This window comes from Danio rerio, chromosome 21 (genome assembly GCF_049306965.1).
Source record: "Danio rerio strain Tuebingen ecotype United States chromosome 21, GRCz12tu, whole genome shotgun sequence".
Taxonomy (NCBI): Eukaryota; Metazoa; Chordata; class Actinopteri; order Cypriniformes; family Danionidae; genus Danio; species Danio rerio.
The window spans coordinates 29,994,658-30,019,281 of record NC_133196.1 but is presented as its reverse complement, the minus strand read 5'-3'; the positions used below and the strand labels follow the sequence as shown (position 1 = coordinate 30,019,281).

Genomic DNA, 24,624 nt, shown 5'->3' with positions numbered 1-24,624 from the left:
AAGAATGGAAATAACAAAGTTCCATTTACTGTATAAATACACACAGTATGCAAAAATGTTGTTATAATGTAATAACCATGCCACCTGACAAAGTCTTGTCACTTATCCAAATTTTAGGAACCACAACAAACAACATGACTTCTAGTTGATCATTTGGTATCAGAAGTGACTTAAATGAAAGGCAAAGAGCTCTAGCTTATGCTTATTTTCCTAAAATAAACATGATTATGTCTTGATGTTAAATTATTAAATCTGACTTAGCTTAGAAAAAAAGTCTTGTCACTTAACAGAAATAATGTACAGTATAGAATATAAAGTGATGGTGCAGTGGAAAAATAATAGTATTGTGTATGACTCCCATGAGCTTGGAGGACTGCATCCATACATCTCTGCAATGATTCTAATAACTTATTAATAAAGTCATCTGGGATGGCAAAGAAAGCGTTCTTGTATGACTTCCAGAGTTCATAAAGATTCTTTAGATTCATCTTCAATGCCTCCTCCTCCATCTTATCCCAGACATGCTCAATAATGTACATTATCTGGTGACTGGGCTGGCCAATCCTGGAGCACCTTGACCTTATTTGCTTTCAGGATCTTTGATGTGGAGGCTGAAGTATGAGAAGGAGCGCTATGCTGCTGCAGAATTTGCCCTCTCCTATAGTTTGTAATGTAATGGGCAGCACAAATGTCTTAATACCTCAGGTTGTTGATGTTGCCATTCACTCTGCAGATCTCACTCACACACCCATACTGAACATAAACCCATATCATGATGAAAGTGAAGCGGGTTGAGGAGTCTAGAAAGAAAGTGAAGAGTTGGGCGGGACGGGGGTGAGTGTGAGAAGGGGGATCGATAAAATGAGGTGCCAGATCAGAATTTAGAGGTGCCAGATCCGGCTTGTTCCAGCACAAACTAAGTCCTGGTGTTCACGCATAGGTGGTGCCATTTAGTGACTGTGTGCAGCAAATAGGAAACTAAAAAGTGTGTCATATCATGGTGTACCGAATTGTACTGTACTCAGTGAAAATGAGGCTCTAGTGTTCTTAAACCTGAATCTGTTGCAAAACCCCTTTGGAAATAACTACACAGGGATTACATATTAGGTAAACTATTCAAATATATCTAAGTCAAGCATCATATACAGTAAAACTGAAGGCCTCTCATAAGTAAATATATATATATATATATATTTATATATATCATATCATTTATACTCAAAGTCCCTGAAAAATAACTAAAAATAGGTTTCGAATAGGTAAAGAAAAATAGGCAAGGAAAATGTAATCTCCCAAAACACAGGAGTAATGACTCACTTTGATGAGGTCACCGAGCAGCTTGTTGGCTTCGGTGTAGGATTTCTTCACCTCTTTAAACTTGTTGCCCAGCCCCATACTGTGTGCTTGAAAGTGGAGATTGGTGTACTGGCCACCTGGGATCTCGTTCTCATAGACATCAGCATTCCCAGACTTCATGGTGGCAGTGCAGTCAAACGGAGCATAAAGGCCCCGGGTCACTTCCCAATACTCACTGTAGTCAAAGACCTTCTCGAGAGAGATTCCTGAGAAACACAAACAATAAAAGGAGGAACAAAAGAGGAAAGAAAAGACAGATCATTAGCCACCAAGTGGAAGAAGCAATCTGAGAACAAGTAGCACAACAAATGACTATCTGATATTAATATTTAATCAAAAATAATGAAAGTCCTTGTCTCTTTAACAGACTGCACCGGCTAATCAGGCATTCTTCCAAGGCTTTTAATCAGTCCTCGAAAGCACGGCGCACAGGGGCCTGTATGTGGTAGAAGCGGGGAATCGGTGGCGGAGCATAGATTGCTTCCTGCCACTCACGGCTTCATCATTTACCAGCAGCAGTCAGTCAATTAATCAATCAATGAGGCGCGCCACTTGCAACAGAGTTTACATGCTCATTTGGCTCCCTCATCCTCACTAATTGCCCATGACTGCGATCACAATAGTTTTCCTGTGCAAAAGATAAAACACACACGCTAACATTTGTGTCTATGTACTTGTTGTACCAGAGAATGGCCGCAGGAAGTCACATTAATGCTCTTATGAAAGTTGCTTACATGCATTCTTCTGCCGCTGCTTGCTGCCACCCTGACTACAAGCTATTAGGGACTATTGATGTTACGGTGTAAATGTGCCGTGCCCAGCTCCCCCCATGCAGACCAATCTATCAGCACACGTCAGTCAGCCTGAGCATTGATCTTTGGCCACACGGCCTTTATCGTGATGAACTGGTTTGAAGAGAAGAGACGAAGAAGAGTGAGAGAGCCGAAGGGACCAGAGCAGGACAACAAGAGTTTGATTGAGTAAGTGTGAAAGGCAGATTCATAAATGACAAGGTGAGAGAGAAAGTTGAAGGAGAATCGGGAAGATGACAGGATGTTATATCTATCCATCTGTTTACCTATCAGTCTTGAGATTGTGTTAAGTAGACTGACAGACAGACCGGAAATCTCTCACTCATATTTCTGTTCTCTGTGTTTTATAAGGGCCCTTTTTTCTCTCTTCAGAAAAATACAGTTCTCTGTTATTGAGCTTTATTGTGGGAAAACGATCATGTAGGATGGATGAATATGATGATGTAGGACGGATGAATATGATGATGTAGGACGGATGAATATGATCATGTAGGACGGATGAAAGTGATCATGTAGGATGGATGAAAATTATCATGAAGAATAGAAAAAAAGGCCATAAATTCATGAAGACAAATGAAAATGGTGGATGGACAGATGAGTAGACAAATGAATAAGTTGTAGATAGAGGTATGGATCGGTGAAAAGTGGATGGATGCATGGACAGATGGAAGAAAAAGTGTGTATGTATGTAAGGATGTATGGAAGAAACGGTTGGAGGTATGGATAGATGAAAAAGTTGATGGATGTATGGATGGATGAGAAAAGTAGATGAATATATGAATGAATGGAAAAAGTGGATGGATGCACAGACGGATGAAAAAGTGGATGGATGGATGAAAGTGGACGGATGTATGGACAGATGAAAAAGTGGATGGATGTATGGACAGATAAAAGTGGATGAACTTATGGATAGATGAAAAATTGGATGGATGTATGGACGGATGAAAAAGTTAATGGATGTATGGATGGATAAAGTTGATGGATGTATGGATGGAAGTGCGGATGTATGTATGATGGATGGATAAAAAAGTGCATGTATGGACAGATGAAAAAGTGGATGGATGGACAGACGAAAACACTGATGGATGTATGGATGGAAAATGCAAATGGATTGATGATGGATGGATAAAAAAGCGCATGTATGGACAGATGAAAAAGTGGATGTATGGATGGATAAAGTGGATGGCTGTATGGATGGATAAAGTGGATGGATAGATGTATGGATGGACGACAACGTTGATGGATGCATGTATGAAAAATGTGAATGAATTGATGATGGATGAATAAAAAAGTGCATGTATGGACAGATGAAAGAGTGAATAGATGTATGGATGGATGAAAAAGTGGAATGATATATGGAGGGATGAAAAAGAGAGTGATGTATGGTTGGCTGAAAAAGTGGATAAATGTATAGATGGAGGGGGAAAAGTGGATGAATGTATAGATGAAAGAAAAATTGATGAATGTATGAATGGAGGGAAAAAGGATGGATGTATAGATTGATGAAAATAGTGGATGTAGGGATAGATGAAAGTGGATGGATCTATGGACATGAAAAAGTGGATGGACATATGGATAAATAGAAAAAGTGGATTGATGTATGGATGGATAAAAAAGTGGATGGATGGATTAAAAAGTGCATGTATTGACTGATGAAAAAGTGGATGGATGGATGAAAAAATGGATGGATGGATTAAAAAGTGCATGTATCGGCGTACAAAAAAGTGGATGGATATATGGTAGGATCAAAAAGTGGATGTATGGACGGATAAAATAATGGATGGAAGGCTGACTGGATGAAAATGCGGATGGATGCATGTATGGATGGATAGATGAAAGTGCATGTAAGGACAGATGAAAGTTGATGGATGTAAGGTTGGATGAAAGTGGGTGGATGCATGGATGAATGAAAAATGTGGATTTATGATGGATGGATAAAAAAGTGGATGGATGTATGGACAGATGAAAAAGTGGATGATGAATGAAAAAAATGGATGGATGGATGGATGAATGGATAAAAAGTGTATTCATCGATGGATGAAAAAGTTGATGGATGGATGGATTGACAGATGAAAATGTGGATGGATGTATGGACGGATAAAAAGTGGATGGACATATGGACGGAGAGAAAAAGTGGATGTATAGTTTGATGGAAATAGTGGAAAATTTAATTGGATGGATGAAAAAAGTGGATGGATGGATGGACGAATGAATGAATTTAGAAAAGGTGGATGGATGATAGCCGGTGATATAATTCATGTATTGCTAAATGATGGATGAATAAAAATTTCATGCATGATGGATGGATGACAAAACCAAAAGTAGGGAAGAAATGGGAACAGCACATGCATGGACAGACAGATTGTAATCTTGACTTTGGTTCAGATTTTTGGTTCAGTCTGAGATAGAGAGGAGGAGAAAACAAATGGAATGTTTGAGGAATATCAATACACTGCTGCCGTGCGAGAGCTGTAATAAGTATTGAGCATGTGTCAACACTGCCTCTTCCTCTTCACATCAACACATACGGCAGCTTGTTTTAAAAAGCTGTAAACAGGTGATTAATACTGGATGCTGCATATGGCAACAAAACTGTGAGTGGAAAGACAAAGATTACAATAACGCTGCCAAAGAACCCTGACACCCTCCAAACAATTCAATCATCCAGGCAACACCTCCTGGAGCGAAAACCAAAGAAATGCAGTGCACTGAGAATTAGGAGAATATCTTGTGAGAATAAAATGTACTGAATCAACAAAAACAAACAGCTCCACATCATGTGAGAGCTCCGACAAACCTCGAACTGACAAAAATCACACACCCACCCCATTTGAAGGGGATGAGGTTGTGCTGTGTCTGTTCAAAAATGGATGGACTTTTATAGAAATCACATCCAGGCTTTTCCGGTGTGCAAGAGCCACAGTCTCACATCTATGAGCTTTATTAAGGTGTTGTTTGGTGGCACAATTAGCAAGCCAGGGGTGTAAATTATATTAGCTTACACACCTTGTATATTAATAACAGTGCATCTGAAAGCTCTTGTAAAAGAGCTTGTTCATACAGTCCCAAGTGTTTACACAGTAGTTCTCTAATGTGATTGGAATGACAACATTTCAAGTAGTGCCTAACCAATTCTGATCATTTAGAAAGCAATCGGGACAGTGGAAAATATAAAGCTAGAATAGAGGTCCATTATTTATTATTTTAAAAGACTGTAATTCACTTCTGCTAACAAGATTTATTACTTGATTATTTTTTTTATTTTAATTGCAATTTTTTGAAAAAGTTATACACCAACTGTATAATTAAATGGGGATTTAAAGTTTGTTGACTGTGCTTACGTGTATCCAAAAGTGTTTAAATTATTTATTATTACTTAAAGAATAAGACAGAGAATATTGCTGGTGTAATTACATGTCAATATAAAAGATCAATTTTCAAGACTCAATAATCAGCATATTGGCTGATATTTCAATAATGTATGAAAAGTTCAGATGCAAAAGCCGCTAAACACCACTTCCGCCAAAAATGAGCTAATGGCATTGAGTGAATGCGTTAGGCACAGACTACATATTCAACAAATATTTTTGCTTCAAATCATCTAAATCTCAGCGTCAGCACATTCAGAAATAACAGTTTGTTGGCAAAAGCCGCTAAACGCCACTTGCCTTTAACAGCAAAAGCAGCTATTTCCCGTGAACCAATCAGAAGGCGCGAATCGAATCATATGTTTTCAATGTAGCAGCTCGCTGATACGCCGCCTTTTATGAGGAGACTGTTTTATTCCACCTCACAATTAGATTTTAAAAGACTAAATGAGTTTGATGAATTGCATGAGCCTGTCTGACTGTCACTGAATGGCAAATGAAAATATTCCTTACATCAAAACTCTGGGCATTATAAGAAAAAAAAACAATGTATGTAATTTAAGCTATTTTTTTAAAGCTAAATATAATTTATAAAGCTAAACATTATTTGTATTACTTCATATTTCCTATACACTTGATAAGCTTTTTGTATAAATGGACAATGCACAGATATTGATGTTTCACAACGGTTTTACACATTATTTAAATGTAACAAGCTTGGTTTACAATATTTACAATATTTACATTGCTCTACTTTCATTAAATCTAAATCCCAAATCTCAGAAATGACAACAGATTGTTAAGACTTTATTAAAGTCAGTTTTAATGTTATTGATTAATTCACTTGATAGATTTCATTCATTCATTCATTCATTCATTCATTTATCTTCTGCTCAGTCCCTGGTTTATCATTGGTTAACACAGCGGAATGAACCGCCACTTACTTGACAGATGTATGCGTTTTAAGTGGTTTGTGTAATGTGTTTGTTTTATGTTTGTTAAAATAATTTATATTGCCATCTTTAGTGATTTTTCAGCTAATTACGCTGTCTTGTCCCAATAGGTGGATTTAGCTGGTTTTGACACAAAAGAAATCTACCTTTTTAAAAACCAAAGAATTGTCTAAAAGTGACATTTTTTAAAAAAAAGGTATTTTATTTATTATTATTATAGTATTTTATTACATATCAAATTAAACTTCTGAACCTAACCTGAGGAGCCTGATAGAAATGCTCATTTACAATAGAAATCAAGTCTGATGGATTTAGAGGGTTTTGAATCGGAAATCTTCATATATTGGTCAACCAAGAGTACTGATGCACATTATGTATGTAACACAATTTTAAACCCTTTTAATCAATGATACAGACTGTAATAGCCAACATGCTATTACACCCACCAACCCACCACTAAATGTAGATTTAGGTTGTGGCGGGTTGGACAGACACTCCAACTAGCCACTTTGTCAGTCGTGCTGCTTTTCGATGCTTAAGCGCTCTAGTTCCCTTGCGAGAAGAAACCGAGAAATCGTGCCTGCAAACGCGACTTGTGCGATTGGTACTCTTTGAAATAGACTGGACAAAAAGTGATGCTCGTGTACCCATAGTCCTGCTATTCAAAAAGAGCTCCAGATTATTTTTTTCTTAAAATGTCTTTTTGCAAGCAGTAGCGGCTGCTTTCACTTTAATCATTCTTTGAACAGATTATTAATGGGCCAAACGTTGAAAGTGTGCACAGGATCATCATTTCATTCCCGCACACAGTTTGTTTTTCACCTGCTTTCTTTTGCTTACAGTTTATTTATTTATGGTTTTATTATCAACATTTACAATAACATTGCTTTATAGGAGATTAACCTCCCATTTATGTATAGTTAACTGCTGATCAGGGACCTTTAGCCAGGACAGACTACTATGCACAGTTTTAGATACATGACAATAATTCATTTCAAAAGGTTATTTCTTTAAAGAAATAAAATAAAATTATTTTGCTTAATAGAAAGTGCATGTTTGCAGCTATAATTGGCTTGTTTTTAATTAGTTCAAATTTGTAGCGAAGGAGTAATTACTTTTGTTTTGTTTTTTTTGTTTTTTTGGTGTAGCCAGAGAAAAATTTGGCAAATCCGTAATGTTGAGCCCTGAAAATTCAGGTGAAATAAGAACTAATTGCAATGCAACACTATGAAAGCACAACCCATTTGCTCATGCTCATTAAGCAAGCTCATACACAACACACAAAAATTAATGAAATTAATTAGTATTCATGTGTACATAACACAAAATATAAATCAAGAACTTTTTGCACACCAAACTCAAATTTATGCATATAAAATATATTTTCCTAACAATAAAATTATGGCTGGTGAAAATGGCGAGTGGTTAGAAATGTTAAAAAACTACTAGCCAAAGTGGCTGGTGATCATGTCAAGGCCTGACAAGCAGTAAGTAATAATTAATTACCTACAGCCATCAAATGTATACATCATCTGAAAATACTTAAAAAAATGTAATCTTATTCATGATTTAATTTACTGAAATATTTATCTAAATATCAATTTAAGGTTATTAATTACATGACTACATGCTATACAGTTGCTTTGACAGATTAATCAGGACACTAACTTACTCAGCCAATATTTAACATGCTTTTTCTTTAATAAGCTGTCACATCATGTCTCAGGAACAGCTCACGTTAATACTCAGTCAGTAAAAGCTGGTCTTGATATCCTGCAATAATAAAATCCCAAAGAGGAGGGATAGGCATGTTGCAAATGTCCAGTCTATGCCATAACTTTGTTTTAGTGGCTGTAAGTGCAGAAAACCCTGCTTTGAAATAAATCGCTTGGAAATTATTTGGATTTTGGCTCTTAGAGTGCAAAGTAATGCGATGTGCAAAATAGTACAATAATACAGTGTTCCAGAAATTCATTGTGGCCTGGTGATTAGGAGCCAATTTTGCATGAGTGTGATAGATGGGTAAATGAAAACCTAATTGTCGTTCTGGAAAGAGTATGCAAAGAAGCTACAAAGAGGCAGGAGAGAGCAGCAGCGCATTTGCATTTTAAGACAAATACATAATAAAAAAGTATGGACATCCTAGCATAATGTAATAAACGATCTGTTGAGCTTTGATTGGCCACAATCTTTCTGAGTGAGATTACATCAATAATCATTTCATCCCTTATTTTTATTTTTATCTATGTTTGTATTATACAGTATTTACTTTATTTTAAAAATAAGACCAAAAGGCATCAGGTCTGTTAACCCCTTTACTTCCCCATCAAGAACAAAAAATTGGATTGTATTTCTTAACTCCTAATGTTGCTAGTTGACACACTCAATGCATCAATGCAAAACACATCCCATCATTTCTAAAATATCAACCTTTACCTTAAACCTTTTGGTAGAAGTACCAGAATTAATACATATACTACAAAAAAATCTGAAAAATATCAAGTGTAAGACCAATTTATTTAAAGACATAATCAAAATAAAACATTTTTGAATACGAACTCATCTTGATTTTTTGAAGTATGCCCTAAAATAATTCAGATCCTCATTTAACATTTTTTCTTATTTATTTATTTTTTTACAATAAAACCAAAATCAAGTGTAGTAGTGCAGCAGGATCAGGTTTGTTTGATTTTTTTGTAAACCAACAATGCTGTGTAGTGTCAATCTTAATACGATTTTTACAGTCATTATTTAAAACAGTTAAAATATGGTCAACCATTTAATAAAGCAGGCAGTCAAAGGGTTAAACGTTAGGTTTGTTTTGTTATTTTAACATGTATATGGTGAAACTGACAACATGTGTTTGTAATAATACAGAGCTCATTAATAATCATGTTACAAATATGATCGAAATCCAATTTTTTTCGTTCTAGAGGTAATTTCTGTGGATATAAATGCGCATATGAAATCATTTCTGGAGAATTTTTGCACTTACCTAAGCCACAAACCTACTATGTAGATATCAGAGAACAATTTTATTTATTGAATAAATGCACTCTATGACACCTAAAGTGATGTTCATTATCTAGTCATCAGCCAACATTAGCATGTCAGAAATGTTGACATTTGCCGCAGCAGTGTGAATCTGCCTTAATAAGGTAGATCTTTATGCCACAACAGCGACAGGTGACGCAGTGACCCATGGGCTGGACAGATGGTCTCCCACACAGTGACCACACACCACAGTCTCTGGCCAAAACACACACTCCCCACTGCGAGGAGACCCAGCGGGCCACAAGACTCATCATTGAAGGTTAAGTACCAGCAGCCACAGTAATGTCACAATTAAGGAAAGGTCAAGAGGTCAGCCACAACATCCAAATGATGTCTGTCCGCTCTGACCCCTCTCTATACTCTTTTCATTCACCCCAACATTATTTTCTCCTGAGCTGACTAGCCGTGCAGTGTAGAGTTTTTTTTCCCAACCCTTTCATTTCTTTCATTACCGCTCCTGTCCTGCTCTGTTTGCTTTTCCCGTGCTTTTAGCTGACTTCCCCTGACCTCATTCGCACCTGGATTATAGACTAGGGGAGAGAAATATTAAGTGAAGGAAAGTATGGGAGCATTTGCATGAAATGAAGCACAGCGGTTGAAAAATGGTGCAAAACGGGTGTGCTGAATATTAAATACCACCAAGAGCATTATGGGTTGCGGTGCGAGCTTCGCAACTGCTGAAGGGTGAGGAAAAGTTGTTCTCATGCATAAAGACAAGAAATAGTTTTTATGACAGAAGAAGAATGTTTACATCATGTTCCCTTTAACACATGACCCGCAAAAATCAGTGATGGGCTGTATCATGCAAAATCTGGCATAGTGAAATAAATGAGGAACTGCTTTATATGCATAGAAAACAACAGGATGCAAAACAACCAATTAATCACTTTAACACTGTGTCCTAACCAGGATGAGAAAATGAAGAACAAAAACCTTACCTCATTGAATGAACCAGTGGGGCTTCCCAGTGCTGATATAATCTCTATATCTACCCATCTACAGCTCTGATTTCTTTCATCTATCAGCTAATCTGCCTACCCATACCCATCTGTCCATCCACCTGTATACCTAATTATCTAACCAACCATTCATCCATCTACCCGTCTATCTACCCATTTCTTTTTATATTTATACAACAGTTCTGTCTGGTTCTCGAATCTGATTGGCTGATAGCTGTAAGATAATTCTAATTTTTAAGTAATATAAAGTAATATCAGCACTCTTATTGCCTCTTCACCCTTGTGTATTACTCTGCCCACACAAGTGGAAAGCAGAGAACAACAGTTTGACAAATTTTGCAGCTGTTGGACAACATAATGTACTTTTTTTAGGCAATAATGTAGTTGTTTAGATTGCAACTATGCCATTTTTTTAATAATAATACACTGAAAGAAAATGTTTTTTTAAAAAAGGATGATTCCTTGGATTTACTTTTTTTTTTTTAAGTTAAATGGTTGTAAACAATTTATATGGGATAAATTTAAACACACAAACTAAGCTGAACATTGCTAACTTTGTTTTTATTCAACACATAAATTGTTTGCAACATTTTTTAGACATAATTTTTTTCAGTATAGTGCCTATTTTAAACATTCATAATTCCGGAGATTGAGCGCATTGGGGGCCAGCTGAGCAGAATAAAGACGGTTGACGTTGCCACAAGATGGCGACAGAAGCCGCAGAAAAATTTCTTAGGGGCATTTTTCAGCGTACGTTTCAAACTACACCTGAACAAATCATTTCAAAACAGGTAAGTGGTATTCTAAGTCGATCTCTCTCTTTTGTATATTGAAGTGCTGTATTTATACTATAGTAATCTGGTAGTGTTTGCTGTGCTCTGGCTTTTTCAGAGTTAATTGTTGCGATCTCCCAATTGCAACAGAGAAACACTTGGAAATATCTGCATTTCATGCTGATCAGCCTTTTAATCCTAAAATGGGAGCAAAAATCACCTGTTTTGTCATCACTTTAAAGCTTTAGATTCAAATACTAGCTCAAAAGTGTCGTTTGTGATGTAGCTACAGTTTCAGATTCTTTATATATATATATATATATATATATATATATATATATATATATATATATATATATATATATATATATATATATATATACACACACACACACACACACACACACACGATTATGCCATCAAACTATTATATAAAAGCAATATCACACTCGTAGCAGTGCAATATGTGTGCATCCCGTCCTGGTGGGCTTACACGGTAATGCACGCCTCAGATAAACAGCCATATCGCACTGATACAAGTGTGATATTGCTCATATCCTGATTTTTCAACTGGGTATACCTGTCCTATCAGTCTGCCTATCTTTGTCTAACCATCTATCTACGCAGCATGTCGTTACATCCATCCACCATTAGAACTAATCCACTTACCTACCAATTTTGATTAGATTTCTTGACATCATGAAATGTCTAGAAAAGACTAGAGGGGTAGTAAGTGGGAATTGTAGAATCCGCAGATGCAGAACCACTATGGGTCAGTCATGCATTTCAATAAAAGGTTCACATCTATGGAACGCCATGCCTGTTAAAGTTACAATCAAAACTCCAAGTTTTTTTCTAGATAAAATCTTTACAGCAATGTGAACATTAGGTATTATTCATTCAGGTTGGTCAGGATTACATTTTATGTTTGTGGCTCTGTATAAACTGTACAAATGTAACCCACTGTTCCTACTGGACCCAACCCAATCTGAGTTTCAATCGAACCGGTGATTCTTAGTATGGGAGTCAGTTGCTCTAACAAGGAGGCTAATGAGCATGGCCTCTAGCATCTGTCGCTAGAGCACCTTTAGAGGTCAGGAGAGTTTTTACCTGCAAAGCACTTCACTAGCTGTCAAAGAACAGTTCTACTTATTGAATGTGGGGGCTCGTCTGGGAAGGGTGTGAGGTTTAGGGTGGTGAGTATAACGGGGATAGCTAGCGAAGTGCTATGCAGGTATTGTAAACCTCACTCCTCTGACCTCTAAAGGAGCTCTAGCAACAGATGCTAGAGGCTATGGTCTTCAGCCCCCTTGTTAGAGCAACCGACTCACGTTCAAAGAATCGCTGTTTCGATCCCACCTCATACCGGGTTGGGTGCAATAGGACTATAGGACCGTATTGTGTTTTTTTTTTTTATTCTTTTCTTTTTTATGTAAAGCCTAGTCAGGGGCTTTATGTTATATGTCCTACGTACACAACAGATCAGTTATCTTTGTAAAACTATGCCAAGTGTATTGTCCCTGTTAAATAAACAAGCAAACAAATAAATAAAATTATAAAGTACAATATATTTATCAAGCCTAGTTTACCTGTCTATCTACCTCATCCATCTCCTATTAAAATGTTCACATATATCTTTAAATACCTGTATAGCTGCATTCTGTCTGATATCTACCCGTTCATCCATGTACTATTTCTTCCAAAAAACCATATCTACTCTTCTGTCCATTGTTACATTAACCTGTCTGTCTGTTTATTTATACATCTACCCATCTATGTATATATTGTGCTTAAAATAATAAACATATGACAATAAAGCTTGACTTAACTTGATAGCATTATAATAGATGTTTGACAGCTCTAATAAAACACAGTTTGACAGCCCTTACCAGTATTGAGTTTGGTGCCTTTAGTACATGCCACAACGGCACCCATGCTGGGTTGGGATGTCATTCCCGCCATGGAGTCCACCGCCACATCCACAATGTCTGCTCCGGCCTCTGCACAGGCCAGCATGGCAGCCACTCCAGCCCCTGCAGTATCGTGAGTGTGCACATGGATCGGCACATGAGGAAAACGGTCCCTCAGTGCACCAACCAGCAAACGGCCAGAGTCGGGTTTCAGGAGACCGGCCATGTCCTGCAGAGCAGACAGAGAGAGACAGAGAGAGACAGAGAGAGAGAGAGAGAGAGAGAGAGAGAGAGAGAGAGAGAGAGAGAGAGAGAGAGAGAGAGAGAGAGAGAGAGAGAGATGGGGGGGAATAAAGGAAAGTTAGAGATATGGACTAGAAACAAACAGTGAGACAGTGATGCAGTGGTATTTAATGTGTGGGTGGAAGCAGAGTGGGTGCAGCAGTCGAGATGAAAGAGTGAGCAAGAGTTGAGGTTAACAAAACAGACAAATGGATTTCAAAAAAAAAATAATCCCACACAAAAATAAACAAACCACCACCTTGATGCAAAGGATGTGTGTTCCAGCCTTGACCAGCTCATCTGCTAGTTTGAGATAGTAGTCTAGAGAATATTTCTGCCTCGTGGGGTCGGAAACGTCGCCGGTGTACGAGATGGCCGCCTCCACCACTCCCCCTGCTGTACCTGCTGCCTCCATCCCCAAGAGCATGTTGGGGAGATAGTTTAGCGAGTCGAACACACGGAAGATGTCCATACCGTTTTCTTTGGCCACCTCACAGAACCTGACAAAAGCATTGAAAATAGTGTGGTAATGAGTAACCATAGATTGGTTCTTTGTGTATTTTTATCCTTTAGCAAGGGTGTGTTCAAATTTATAGTTCAGTTTTCTTTGTTCAGTGCAAAAAATATTAAAATAGATTTAGCCCTAGCTCGTTTAGCATTCCCAGTCATATTTTAAAGTTCTGACATATCCTTTCATATATTTTTATGCGTGTACATGCATTTTACCCACACTAACAGAGTAATCAAACCAGTGTTTTAACTGAAGCAAACTATTCAAACTCATTATTGGGCAAATATTACTAAAGCAATCAAATTAAATAATTATTAAATGTAAACATAACAATTTTAAACAGTAACTAACTGAAAAATTCAAAGTACTTGTGATTAATAAACCGGACACAAAAATAACAGGATTAATAATAAAATTTACATTGAAACAAAAATGCAATAAAAGTAAATTAAATTATTATTAAACACAATAGTATTTTTCAAATAAATTTGTTAGATTTAGAAACCCGTACATGTGTGCCATTTTTGCTATACTATTTTATTTATTTAAGCAAGAATTGGACCCAATTAAAATGTCTTCTGCTAGTTTTCCTTCGGTTTATATGAGATCTTTTTATCTAGTAGATCTTCATTGTGTATTTTGGGACTGAAAATGCAGAATGGCAAATGGCAGCAGCGATTTTATGGACTGTCTGAAACAAAGCCGTTAAATGAGCAGAAATGCTCCCCAGCTCCACATTCTAATATAAATTAAAAGCCATCTTAATGGTGCTTGGGGCCAGAGTCAGTGGCTGTGAGAAACAAATGGAGTAGACTAAAGCTACCAAAGACAAAGCACTGGAACGGAATGATTTTTTGGTTTATTTATTAATATCTTAATAGTCTTCTGCTGGTCTAGGTGGAAAATTGTCTTTGGCAATGTTTCTTGTGTCACTATTCAATATCAGCATTGTGATATTGCTCAATATTCACAATGCAATGACAAAACAATTTACTACTGAAAGCAACTCAAAGTTAAATGATTCACAAGCAAAACACTCCTACGAATCTTTGTTCTTACAAAAAAAAAAAATGTATCATCAGATTATGCTACCAACACTATATTTGTATTGTTGGAGTGCAAGCTAGTCTTGAAGGTTGATAAACCCTTAAACCACATACATATTGTGCTGGAAGCACATTCTGCACATTTCTTTTATTGTTGAAATATTTGCTACCTCTGGTTTTAATTACAGGTAATAAAATCTGAACCTGCAGCACAGATTGACAGAAAACTGATTATTTTAAACGGGTACAAACAATTACAGGCACCACGGTTGCTCAGTGGTTAGCACTGTTGCCTCACAGCAAGAAGGTTGCTGTCGCTAGAAGACATGTACTATAGGTGAATTGAATAAACTAAACTGGCTGTAGTGCGTGTTTCCCAGTACTGTAATGCAGCTGGAAGAGCATCCGCTGTGTAAGTTGGCAGTTCATTCTGCTGTGTTGACCCCTGATTAATAAAGGGACTAAGTCGAAGGAAAAATGTAATAAACAATTAAAATGTATTTTCTAATGTTTCCAAAATCATTGCTGTATTGAGAATCTGAATCCAAACATTAGTTTTACTGGGAATGCCATTCCTAAAAAGAGTATCATTTGAGAAGTTGACTCAGTCTGTGAGCAAGTTGTGAAGTAAGATGGGGCATGACTGACTTGAAGACGGCATTATCCGGGTAGTTGGTGTATCCAACAGCGTTGGCACCTCTCAGAAGCATCTGAAAAGGCACATTTGGCATCAGAGCCCTCAACTCTTGCAGCCTTTTCCAGGGACACTCACACAGGAAACGCATTGCCACATCAAACGTAGCGCCTGGTGGAGAAGAAAGAAAGGCAGGACAAAAAATAACTAAGAGGATCAAAATACCCAGCATAAGTGGCACAGACGTGGAAAACTCTTAAAAGCATGTGATGCACCTTGCTATTGGAAACATGCTCGCATACTTTGATTCCAGAAATGAAGTTAAACACTCATCTTGCTTCAACCTTGCTTTCAGCCTTAATTCTAAGCAAATATTTTAGGCTTAGGAAACAAGAACTTGATTCTTAATTACAAATAAATAACTGAATACCCGTACTGTTAAATGAATAAACTGTATGACTGTTATGGGCTCCTTTTAAGAAAGAATTAAACCAATGTATTTATTGGCTGACAGTGTTTTATTATATACAGTTGAAGTCAGAATTATTATAGCCCGTTTATTTTTTCCCCCAATTTCTGTTTAAGGGAGAGAAGATGTTCACAACACATTTCTAAACATAACAGTTTTAATAACTCATTTCTAATAACTGCTTTATTTTAACTTTACCAGTAAATAATATTAAACTAGATATTTTTCAAGACACTTTTATACAGCTTAAAGTGACATTTAAAGGCTTAACTAGGCAGATTTAGGTAATTAGGCGAGTTACTGTACAACGATGGTTTGTTCTGTAGACCAGTGGTTCTTAAACTTTTCATCAAGTACCACCTCAGACAAAAATTGTCTCTCCAAGTTCCACCATAATGACTAGTGTTGAAATACAGTAGCATAGTAGGCCTAATTAAGCAGCTGCAGCTCTGCAAAGCTGCTTACTGATTAATTACTAATAAGAATATGCATTATTGTCAGCCTACATTATAAATAGTTTGAACATTATCTTTACTTGCAGAAAAAAACAAAGCAAAAACGTCATTGTTTAAATTAGAATGTGCTTTTAAGAGTTAACAAAAAATGGCACTGTTCTTAAGACGTAAAAAGAAAACTGCTGTACTTGTAAAGTATTAATGTATAGAAGCCTATTCATCAAAAACCTAATCGTACTCTTCAGGGAGCAGCCAATGCTGTCTGATTACATGATTCTTGGTGTTATCTTACGCGTCAAAGGGTCAAAAGTGTGTTAAATTTTTTCTTTTATTATTCAGCGATTTTTCCGCATACCACTAGAAGCAAGCCCGCATACCAGTTGTGGTTTAAAACCACTGCTGTAGACTATCGAAAAAATATATAGCTTGAATTGGCTAATAATTTTGACCTTGAAATAAAAAAAATTAAATAAATAAAAAACTGCTTTTATTCTAGCCAAAATAAAACAAATCAGACTTTCTCCAGAATAAAAAAACTTATCAGACATACTGTGAAAATGTCCTTGCTCTGTTAATCATCATTTGGGAAATATAGTTAGCTGCTAAAAGAACAGTTAGAATATTTGTTTATTTATTTTTTAAATTGACCTTTTAATTCAATAAAACATTAAAAAAGAATGTGCATCTATTTTTACACTGCTGACAGGTTGTTCTGCTGTCATGACATTGTGTTTTGCCAGCAGTTGTTGCAGTTTTGCATATTAAAGACCAATTATGTCATTTATGCCACCTGTGAAAGACACTTTCAGTCATTAAAAAGTCTTTGTACCTTTTTCCCTCTCAAATAACATTTGACAAGTCATGCAGAGAAAGCAAAGATATACAGTATATCAATTTTTTTTAGACTAACAAACTAGTAGGATGTGGGAAATGTGCTACTCAAATACTCGCATCTCTCTCTTTCAATCAAAATGAGACTTTAAAAAACTGTCATCAATTTAGAAAAGAAGTACTAATAAAGAAACATGAATCATTCAAAAACTAAAACTCAGCTCTTTCCTGCTCAAGTACTGATTAATTAAAAAAACATTAAACATTGTTAAAGGATCCAGCATATTTAAAGACAAATACAAAAACCAAACACTAGCTTCATGGGAAGCATCTCACTGTTGTTCAGCTAAAAGGAGAGGAATACCAAGCTGGAGAATAGTAGGCTGGGTTTACTGCTTAAACACAAGCGGGAGGGTAAAAAATAGGGGAGGGGGAAAAGAGTGTGAGACAAAGCACGAAAACAGTAGTGTGAAAGTAGTAGCGCACCGCCCCAGTTCTCCACGCTGAAGAGGTTGTTGAAGCTGTGTGCCACAAACGGTGCGATGCGTTTCAGGTCGTGAGTGCGAACGCGAGTGGCCAGGAGGGACTGGTGGGCGTCTCTGAACGTAGTGTCCATAAGCAGCAGACCCTGGTGGGCACGAACCGCCTTCGCAAAACCATCTGGACCCTCTCTCAACAACACATCCCTGAAACCCACTGGTGGCTCACCTGCAGAGCGCATACACACAAAACACACGGCCAATTAATAACACAGACATTATCACAAACACCAAGCTGCGTAGGACTACAAAGATGAAAAAAAAAACACTAGTTTATCAGCGCTATTATTCACAGAGACACAAGCGCACAACAATATGCATCAAAATAGATGTGTTACCCAGAAAGAATGAAGTCGGTATTTTCAAGAAATCAATTGATTTTTGGTGTTGGCACATGTCCAGACAAATCCACATAAGATGGAGGTAGAAACTGAATGAAAGCTTGGCTCTTTTGTAAACAAATGCCTCTGCATTATGTTCTGCCTGCTGTATAGGATGTATAATATAGTCATGTGGAACTTCATAAAAGGCTGAGGGGGAAGGATGAGTTATGACCACCTTCTGTAAGACGTAAACATCCTCGACTTCATGCCTTCTGCGGTGCGTCAATGAAATATCACAGCAGCCGAGTGCAAGAAAGGCTTATGCTGAGTTTGTGTTGTGAGAAACTGGCAGTGTGTGTATGTAAGATAAGGAAAGTCTGTGCGTTTCTTACCGAGGGGTACTGGTGGGATGACCGGATCGATGGGGGAAGGCTTAGCCTTGACAGGTATCGGAGTAGTCGGCCCGTTCACCATAACATGCCCTGAAAGACGAGCAAACGCAATCACAAACAAATAGTGCAAACTGCTTCAAATCCACCTCTGCTGCTATAATACACTGAGTGGATGGGTCAAGTGGACTGGAGACTCAGCAGCCCACGTTACTTAAAAAGGTTTTGGCTCTTGGCTTGAGTCACTCTCTGGAAGCTCTGTAAAGGGGCTGATGAGAAAAGAGCAGGGAAGCTGAAAAGTACAGCACCATTCAAAAGTTTTGGGTTGGAAAGGTTTACTTGTTTATTTTATAAGCCTCTTATACTCACAGTGGCTGCAGATTTAATCAAGAACTGTGAACTATATTTAATACATTTTAAAATGATATCAGAATGAAACAAACAGTGTGTGTTTGTGTATATGTGTGTGTGTCCTCTTCTATTACTCTAAAAAATACAGACTGGACGGCAGTATACTTGTATGCAATACATATACCTGTATGGTCAGATTTAGGCATGGGACAAAAGCCGTTTTAAGGTTTACCATGGTTTGGAAAAAGTCACATTTTTAATACTTCTGAAATTCTGTTATACTGCTCTCAAGGTATACACTGTATGTACATTATCTTATGTATTGTTTTAGTGCATTTTCCAGAGATGGGCTGCAGCTGGAAGGGAATCCGCTACGTAAAAACATGTGCTGGATAAATTGGTGGTTCATTCCACTGTGGCGACCCCGGTTTAATAAAGGGACTAAGCAGACAAGAAAATGAATGAATGAATAAATGTTTTAGTTTATTTCTTATTTGCTGTAAAGAAATCTGTGTTTTTGAAGAGAGCAGAAATCACAGATTTTTTTTTTATTATTTAGCCTGACATGTTTACTGTTCCAAAATATTATAAATGTTTTTTAAGATAAAATAAAATGTGTTCAATGAGTAAACGATTTTTGTTGTTTGTTCGTTTTACCCAGACATTTAAAAACAACTTATTTTAGAGCAGTAATCAGAATACCATGATACAGTGGTATTTTTATCCAAGAATATAATACCGTCAGAAACTTATACAGGCCCAAGCCTAGTCAGATTACATGTAAACTACTTTTCTATTCTCGTGAAGTCATAACATGTACATTTCTGTCAGATATTATGTTTTTATAAAAATAAATCAATTAAGCCCTTATCGAAATGATTTCAATGCTCAAGCAACCACGGCGAGTGTCTTTACAGGAATAATTTAGAGCATCCTTACACAATAAAAATCTTCAGTTCTTTTGAACGGAAGTGCACAATTTATTTATTTTCCTTTGACTTAGTCTCTGATTTATCACAAGTCGCCAAAGCGGAATGAACCACCAGCTATTCCAGCATATGTACACAGCGGATGCCATTGCAGCCGCAACCTAGTACATGGAAACACCCATACACTTTTGCATTCACACGCCTGTGCACAATTCAATTCCAGACAATTCTCTCTATTAGATAAGTTTATTACTATTAATACTGTAAAACCCAACACTCAACTTTATTAAATGAAATGTTGGGTTGAAGGTAATGAGTTAATTAAATAAAACTTAAATAAAAGTTCACAGTACTCCTATAGATTATTGTTTTAACTCAAATGGTTTGAGTTGCCTTTACTTGTTTTATACCGTTTTACAGTACTCTGTTGGTTTAAGTTCTCTTTATTTATTGGGTTTTACTGAACTTTACCTATTTACTTAAAAAGATGCTATCGGTTTCCTCAAACAGTTTTGTGTTACCTCAACTTTTTGGGTTTTACAGTGTATGAAACATTCATAATGAAAGCACTTATTATCTTTAGTAAGATTATTAATGCTGTACAGGTGAAATCAGTGCTCAGGGTATAAACAGTGATAAAAATATCTCAGATATTATCAATGTGTTTAAAAATACAGTTGTAGTGCTTTCTATTAATGTAGTTTCTGGAGATCTTGCACAAAATGTACAGCTACTTGATTTGATGTGATATTCTACAGCTAAAGCTGGTCATATTCTGAATTCAATGAAATTAATTTAATCAGTCAAGGTATTTGACAAAAGCACTTTATGCATGGTTAGAGCAAAATGCTCTCATTAAAAGTACAAAAGCCTCTGGAAATAAAATGCCTCAGGGGAGAGAAAAAAAATTTAATTTGTCACTAAAAGAAACAAAAAAAAAACACCCAAATAATTGAAAGTTAATCATTCGATGAATATGAAATACATGTCTCAAAAATTAATTCAGCTCATTGAGTCATTTGTGCAAGAAAGGTGTTTACCCAAGTAGTGGAGCAGTTTCTGGGCTCGGTTCTGCACCGGTTTGAGATTGAACAGATCTGAATTCTCATCGATAAACTGAGTATCCACCGTCCCGTTCAGGAACTGATTATTGCTCAGCACATTCTGCAGGAAGGGGATGTTTGTCTGAGGAGAGAAAAGAGAACAGACCAATATATTTTTAACTGGTTTTGAGGAACTGCTGAGCTGGAGAGAGCCTGGAGTGGGCCACTCTTGAGAGACTGAGGCCAATTTCAAGACAGCAACACACACACACAATCTTAGCTTAGGTGCTAATGGTCCTACACAGCCCAGATGGGTCCATTCTGTAGGCAGTACTAAAATCAATACCATTATCTAAACACTCAATACTCCCTTCCATCACTATCAAACCTGCCTTTGAGTGTGTGCAAATTGGGCTCGGGTCAGTGAGGAAGCTGTGCTCACCGTTACAGCCCTGAAGAAACAGCTCTGTATCCTGAGCTAACATGCTATACTTTTGAAGTCTTCACTTTCCAACATGTTCAATGCTGCAAGCTAAAAGAGCTGACCATAAAGAAATTTCCAGAATCCATTAGCCTGACTGTCGATACTAGAAGAGTGATAATAATCATTCAGAGAGAGATGAAAGAAAGACAGAGGTTGGGGAGATAGCGATTTGGAAAGGGAGCAGATGTGAGAGACTAACAGAATATGTGAAGTGTTAATTGAAGCTCTATAGTTTTTAGCACTCGGCATTTGCACCCGTCACCACCTACAAACATACTCATCACACACCGACTCCCTATGGACGGGTTCAGCAGAGATCCGAGAGAAGAAGCGAAGGAGAGATGGAGGACGAGGAAGACTAGAAAGAGAGGTCGAATCCAAATGTTCTCCCAAGAATTGAGAGTTGAAGAGAGTCGGCTGTAATCTGCCAGCACTCTGACCCAGATTCCTCTGACTGCAGGATTCTTCCTCATTTCAAATTCCGGCTCATTCCAAACTTCATCATTATTCTTTTCCAAAATAACCCACTGTAAGCATTTCAAAGCAAGGCACTTTAAATACGCCTTATTTTTAAGAGCAGGACGTTTTTATTTTGAATACGCAAGGCTTTCACTGACAGTAGCTATTTTGACTGTATAAAAGTGTCTGTTGTGGTACTCTACATTTGCATTTGTTTGCATACTATTTATTGTGTTCAAATTGTTAAAAGGCACAATATGCACATTCTTTTCCATTAAAATATACAAAAAAAGGCTAGAGGCTAGAAAAGTGTTCTATATTTTGCTGATGTATGTATTTACATTTTCCTAAATGTTGTTTCAAAGAACGTTCGAATCCAGAAAAATTAGCTATTTTAACTAGTGATGTAGGAGTGTTATGAAGCCATACTCCTTCAATTTCCTGTTTGGTTTTATAGACAATGAGGAAATGCCAAAGATGCTTTAATATGTTGTGCGGTTTATTACAGTGCGTTTACACAGAAAGCAGTGAGAGCGTCCAAGGTCGCTCCAGAGCGTCAAAATTAGGTACATTGATCTCGTATTTAAAGTGGTCGTTGCAGCATATTAGTTCCATTCCTGCATAAAACATGCTTTCTAGTGTGAAAATGTTGCACACTTTTCAAATTTATTTAACATTGGAAGATCAAGTTGCATGTGGTGTGGATTTGCTCCACTTAATTATCAAATTTGTCCATATGTCTGAAATATCCTGAAGCAGCAATACGTTTTGTACTGTCGCATGAGATTCCTGTATTTTTAAAGATAAATATATATAACATTAATGCACATCAGTAACTCGCCAGTAACTTATTTAATGTATGCTCCTGTGAGAAAACATTGTAAATAATTGTAAATATTTAAAATGTATATAATATATATAAAATATGTCTTTGTTTATTCTGAATAAACACACTAGCTTAGACATACAACAGATTTACTATTTAATATATTACAATTGGGCACAATCTCAATTCTACTCCTCAGGCCTTATCCTTCCCCCAATTTCTTATTAGCTTGAAGGCATAGTGCTAAGTGCAAGGGTTAGACATCTCTTGAAACAAAGATTTTTCAGGACCACACTCGAAACCAAGGGGTAAGAAAATTTCCCAGAATACACCAGCCACAATAGCAGCATGGCTGCACAAGGAAGCACAGAGATGCACAAATTAGTATTTTTTTGTCATTATTACGTATGTTTACAACAAAGAAGCACATGCTTTAATACATTCATAACGTCGTTTGTTTTATTGTCATGCTTAATAAAAAAAAAGAAGAAGAAAAAAAGAGAAAAAAAAAAACGCTAAAATAAAAACTCTAATAAATCCCTAATCATAACTCCTAAATAGCAGTCCCAAAACATTCTGACACTTGATGACACTGGAATACCCTGTCAGAAAAGTCTAGTGGCTGGGAATGACCTTTTTACAGTGTCTGCTATAATGTTAATTTGTTTTCGTGTGTTTATATAGATGAATAATGCCACATAATATGGTTATGATAACATGATATCGGTGCCTTCAGTGATTTCCTAAAGATGATTACCGAATAAATAACACAATTGGAATAACTACAGCAGTCGCGGTTGTGGATCTCATATGAAGCAAGAGCTGGCGATGATATATGATGAAGTGTGCAGGTGCTGTAGTGGAGTCCTATTTCTTGAGGTATATTTTGGAGCCGTTCCTGTTCACACTCTGTTTCTAGGGCCAAGGGGAAAGGGAAGAGGTAGAGGTGCAAAAATAGAATTGGGATTGGGCCTTGACTGTTATTGACCTACTGAATTAATCATTAGCTAAATAAATTAGGCACATCTACGTAGTGTCGGGCAATAACACGATTCCTAGTAATATGTTAATGTAATGGCATTATTTTTGACTAACTAATACTGTAACGTGTTTCTTTTCGTATGTATTAACTCCATTATCATTACAATGCAAGTTAATTAATTTGTCTGCAGTCTAGCCCACAGCTTCCTGTTTAAAGCGGCAAAGCATTGTGGGATTGGTGGATGCCAAACAACCACTGTAAAGAAGACGTGTCGTGTGTAAGGTAGGGTTTTCACGATACCATCAATTCAGGCCACGACACTATACCAGCTAAAGTATCACAATACCAATTAGTATTTCAATACTGTATTAATTCATAAATCAAATCCACAAATTCAATTCAAAATTCAATTCAGAATTCTCTTTTTATTGAAAATGTATTATTTGTACAGATTTTCTTAGTTTTTTTGTATATACTGTGACTCTTTTTTTGCTATTGCAATATTTATAATAATAAACAAATGAATAAATCATTGAGCACACCATATGATCTGTCATGACAGCTGCAAACTATGACCCATATGCAGACAGTTCAAATAAAAGTCAAATAAAGTGGCCTATTGATTATTTTCTGCCTGCCAACCAAATAACATGACTTTCAATAACATGATTCTACAACCTCATCCTGTCCATGTTCAAGGCAAAATAACCCCAGTAGACTGAAGAGCATGCACAAGCATACACACAAATCCAGACTAATGAAATGTCTTTTACAGCTTTGTTTGGACACTGTTGTCTAGCTCTAAACCACAGGCTGTAGCTGAAAACAATTCTTTGCCCACAAACTCTCTACAACGACCGGCTGCATTTGCCGAATGCAGCAAATA

At 36.8% G+C, this 24,624-nt stretch overlaps 1 protein-coding gene across 1 annotated transcript in view; it reads right to left on the bottom strand.

The window, feature by feature from the left end:
- The window catches only part of pcxa (pyruvate carboxylase a), a 230,229-nt gene that overhangs the window by 16,891 nt on the left and 188,714 nt on the right, over positions 1-24,624 (bottom strand). Inside the window, 7 exon segments of the mRNA NM_001328356.1 lie at positions 1,318-1,562; positions 13,165-13,414; positions 13,727-13,967; positions 15,673-15,829; positions 17,900-18,121; positions 18,668-18,757; positions 20,985-21,129. Coding sequence (NP_001315285.1) covers positions 1,318-1,562; positions 13,165-13,414; positions 13,727-13,967; positions 15,673-15,829; positions 17,900-18,121; positions 18,668-18,757; positions 20,985-21,129 — 1,350 coding nt within the window.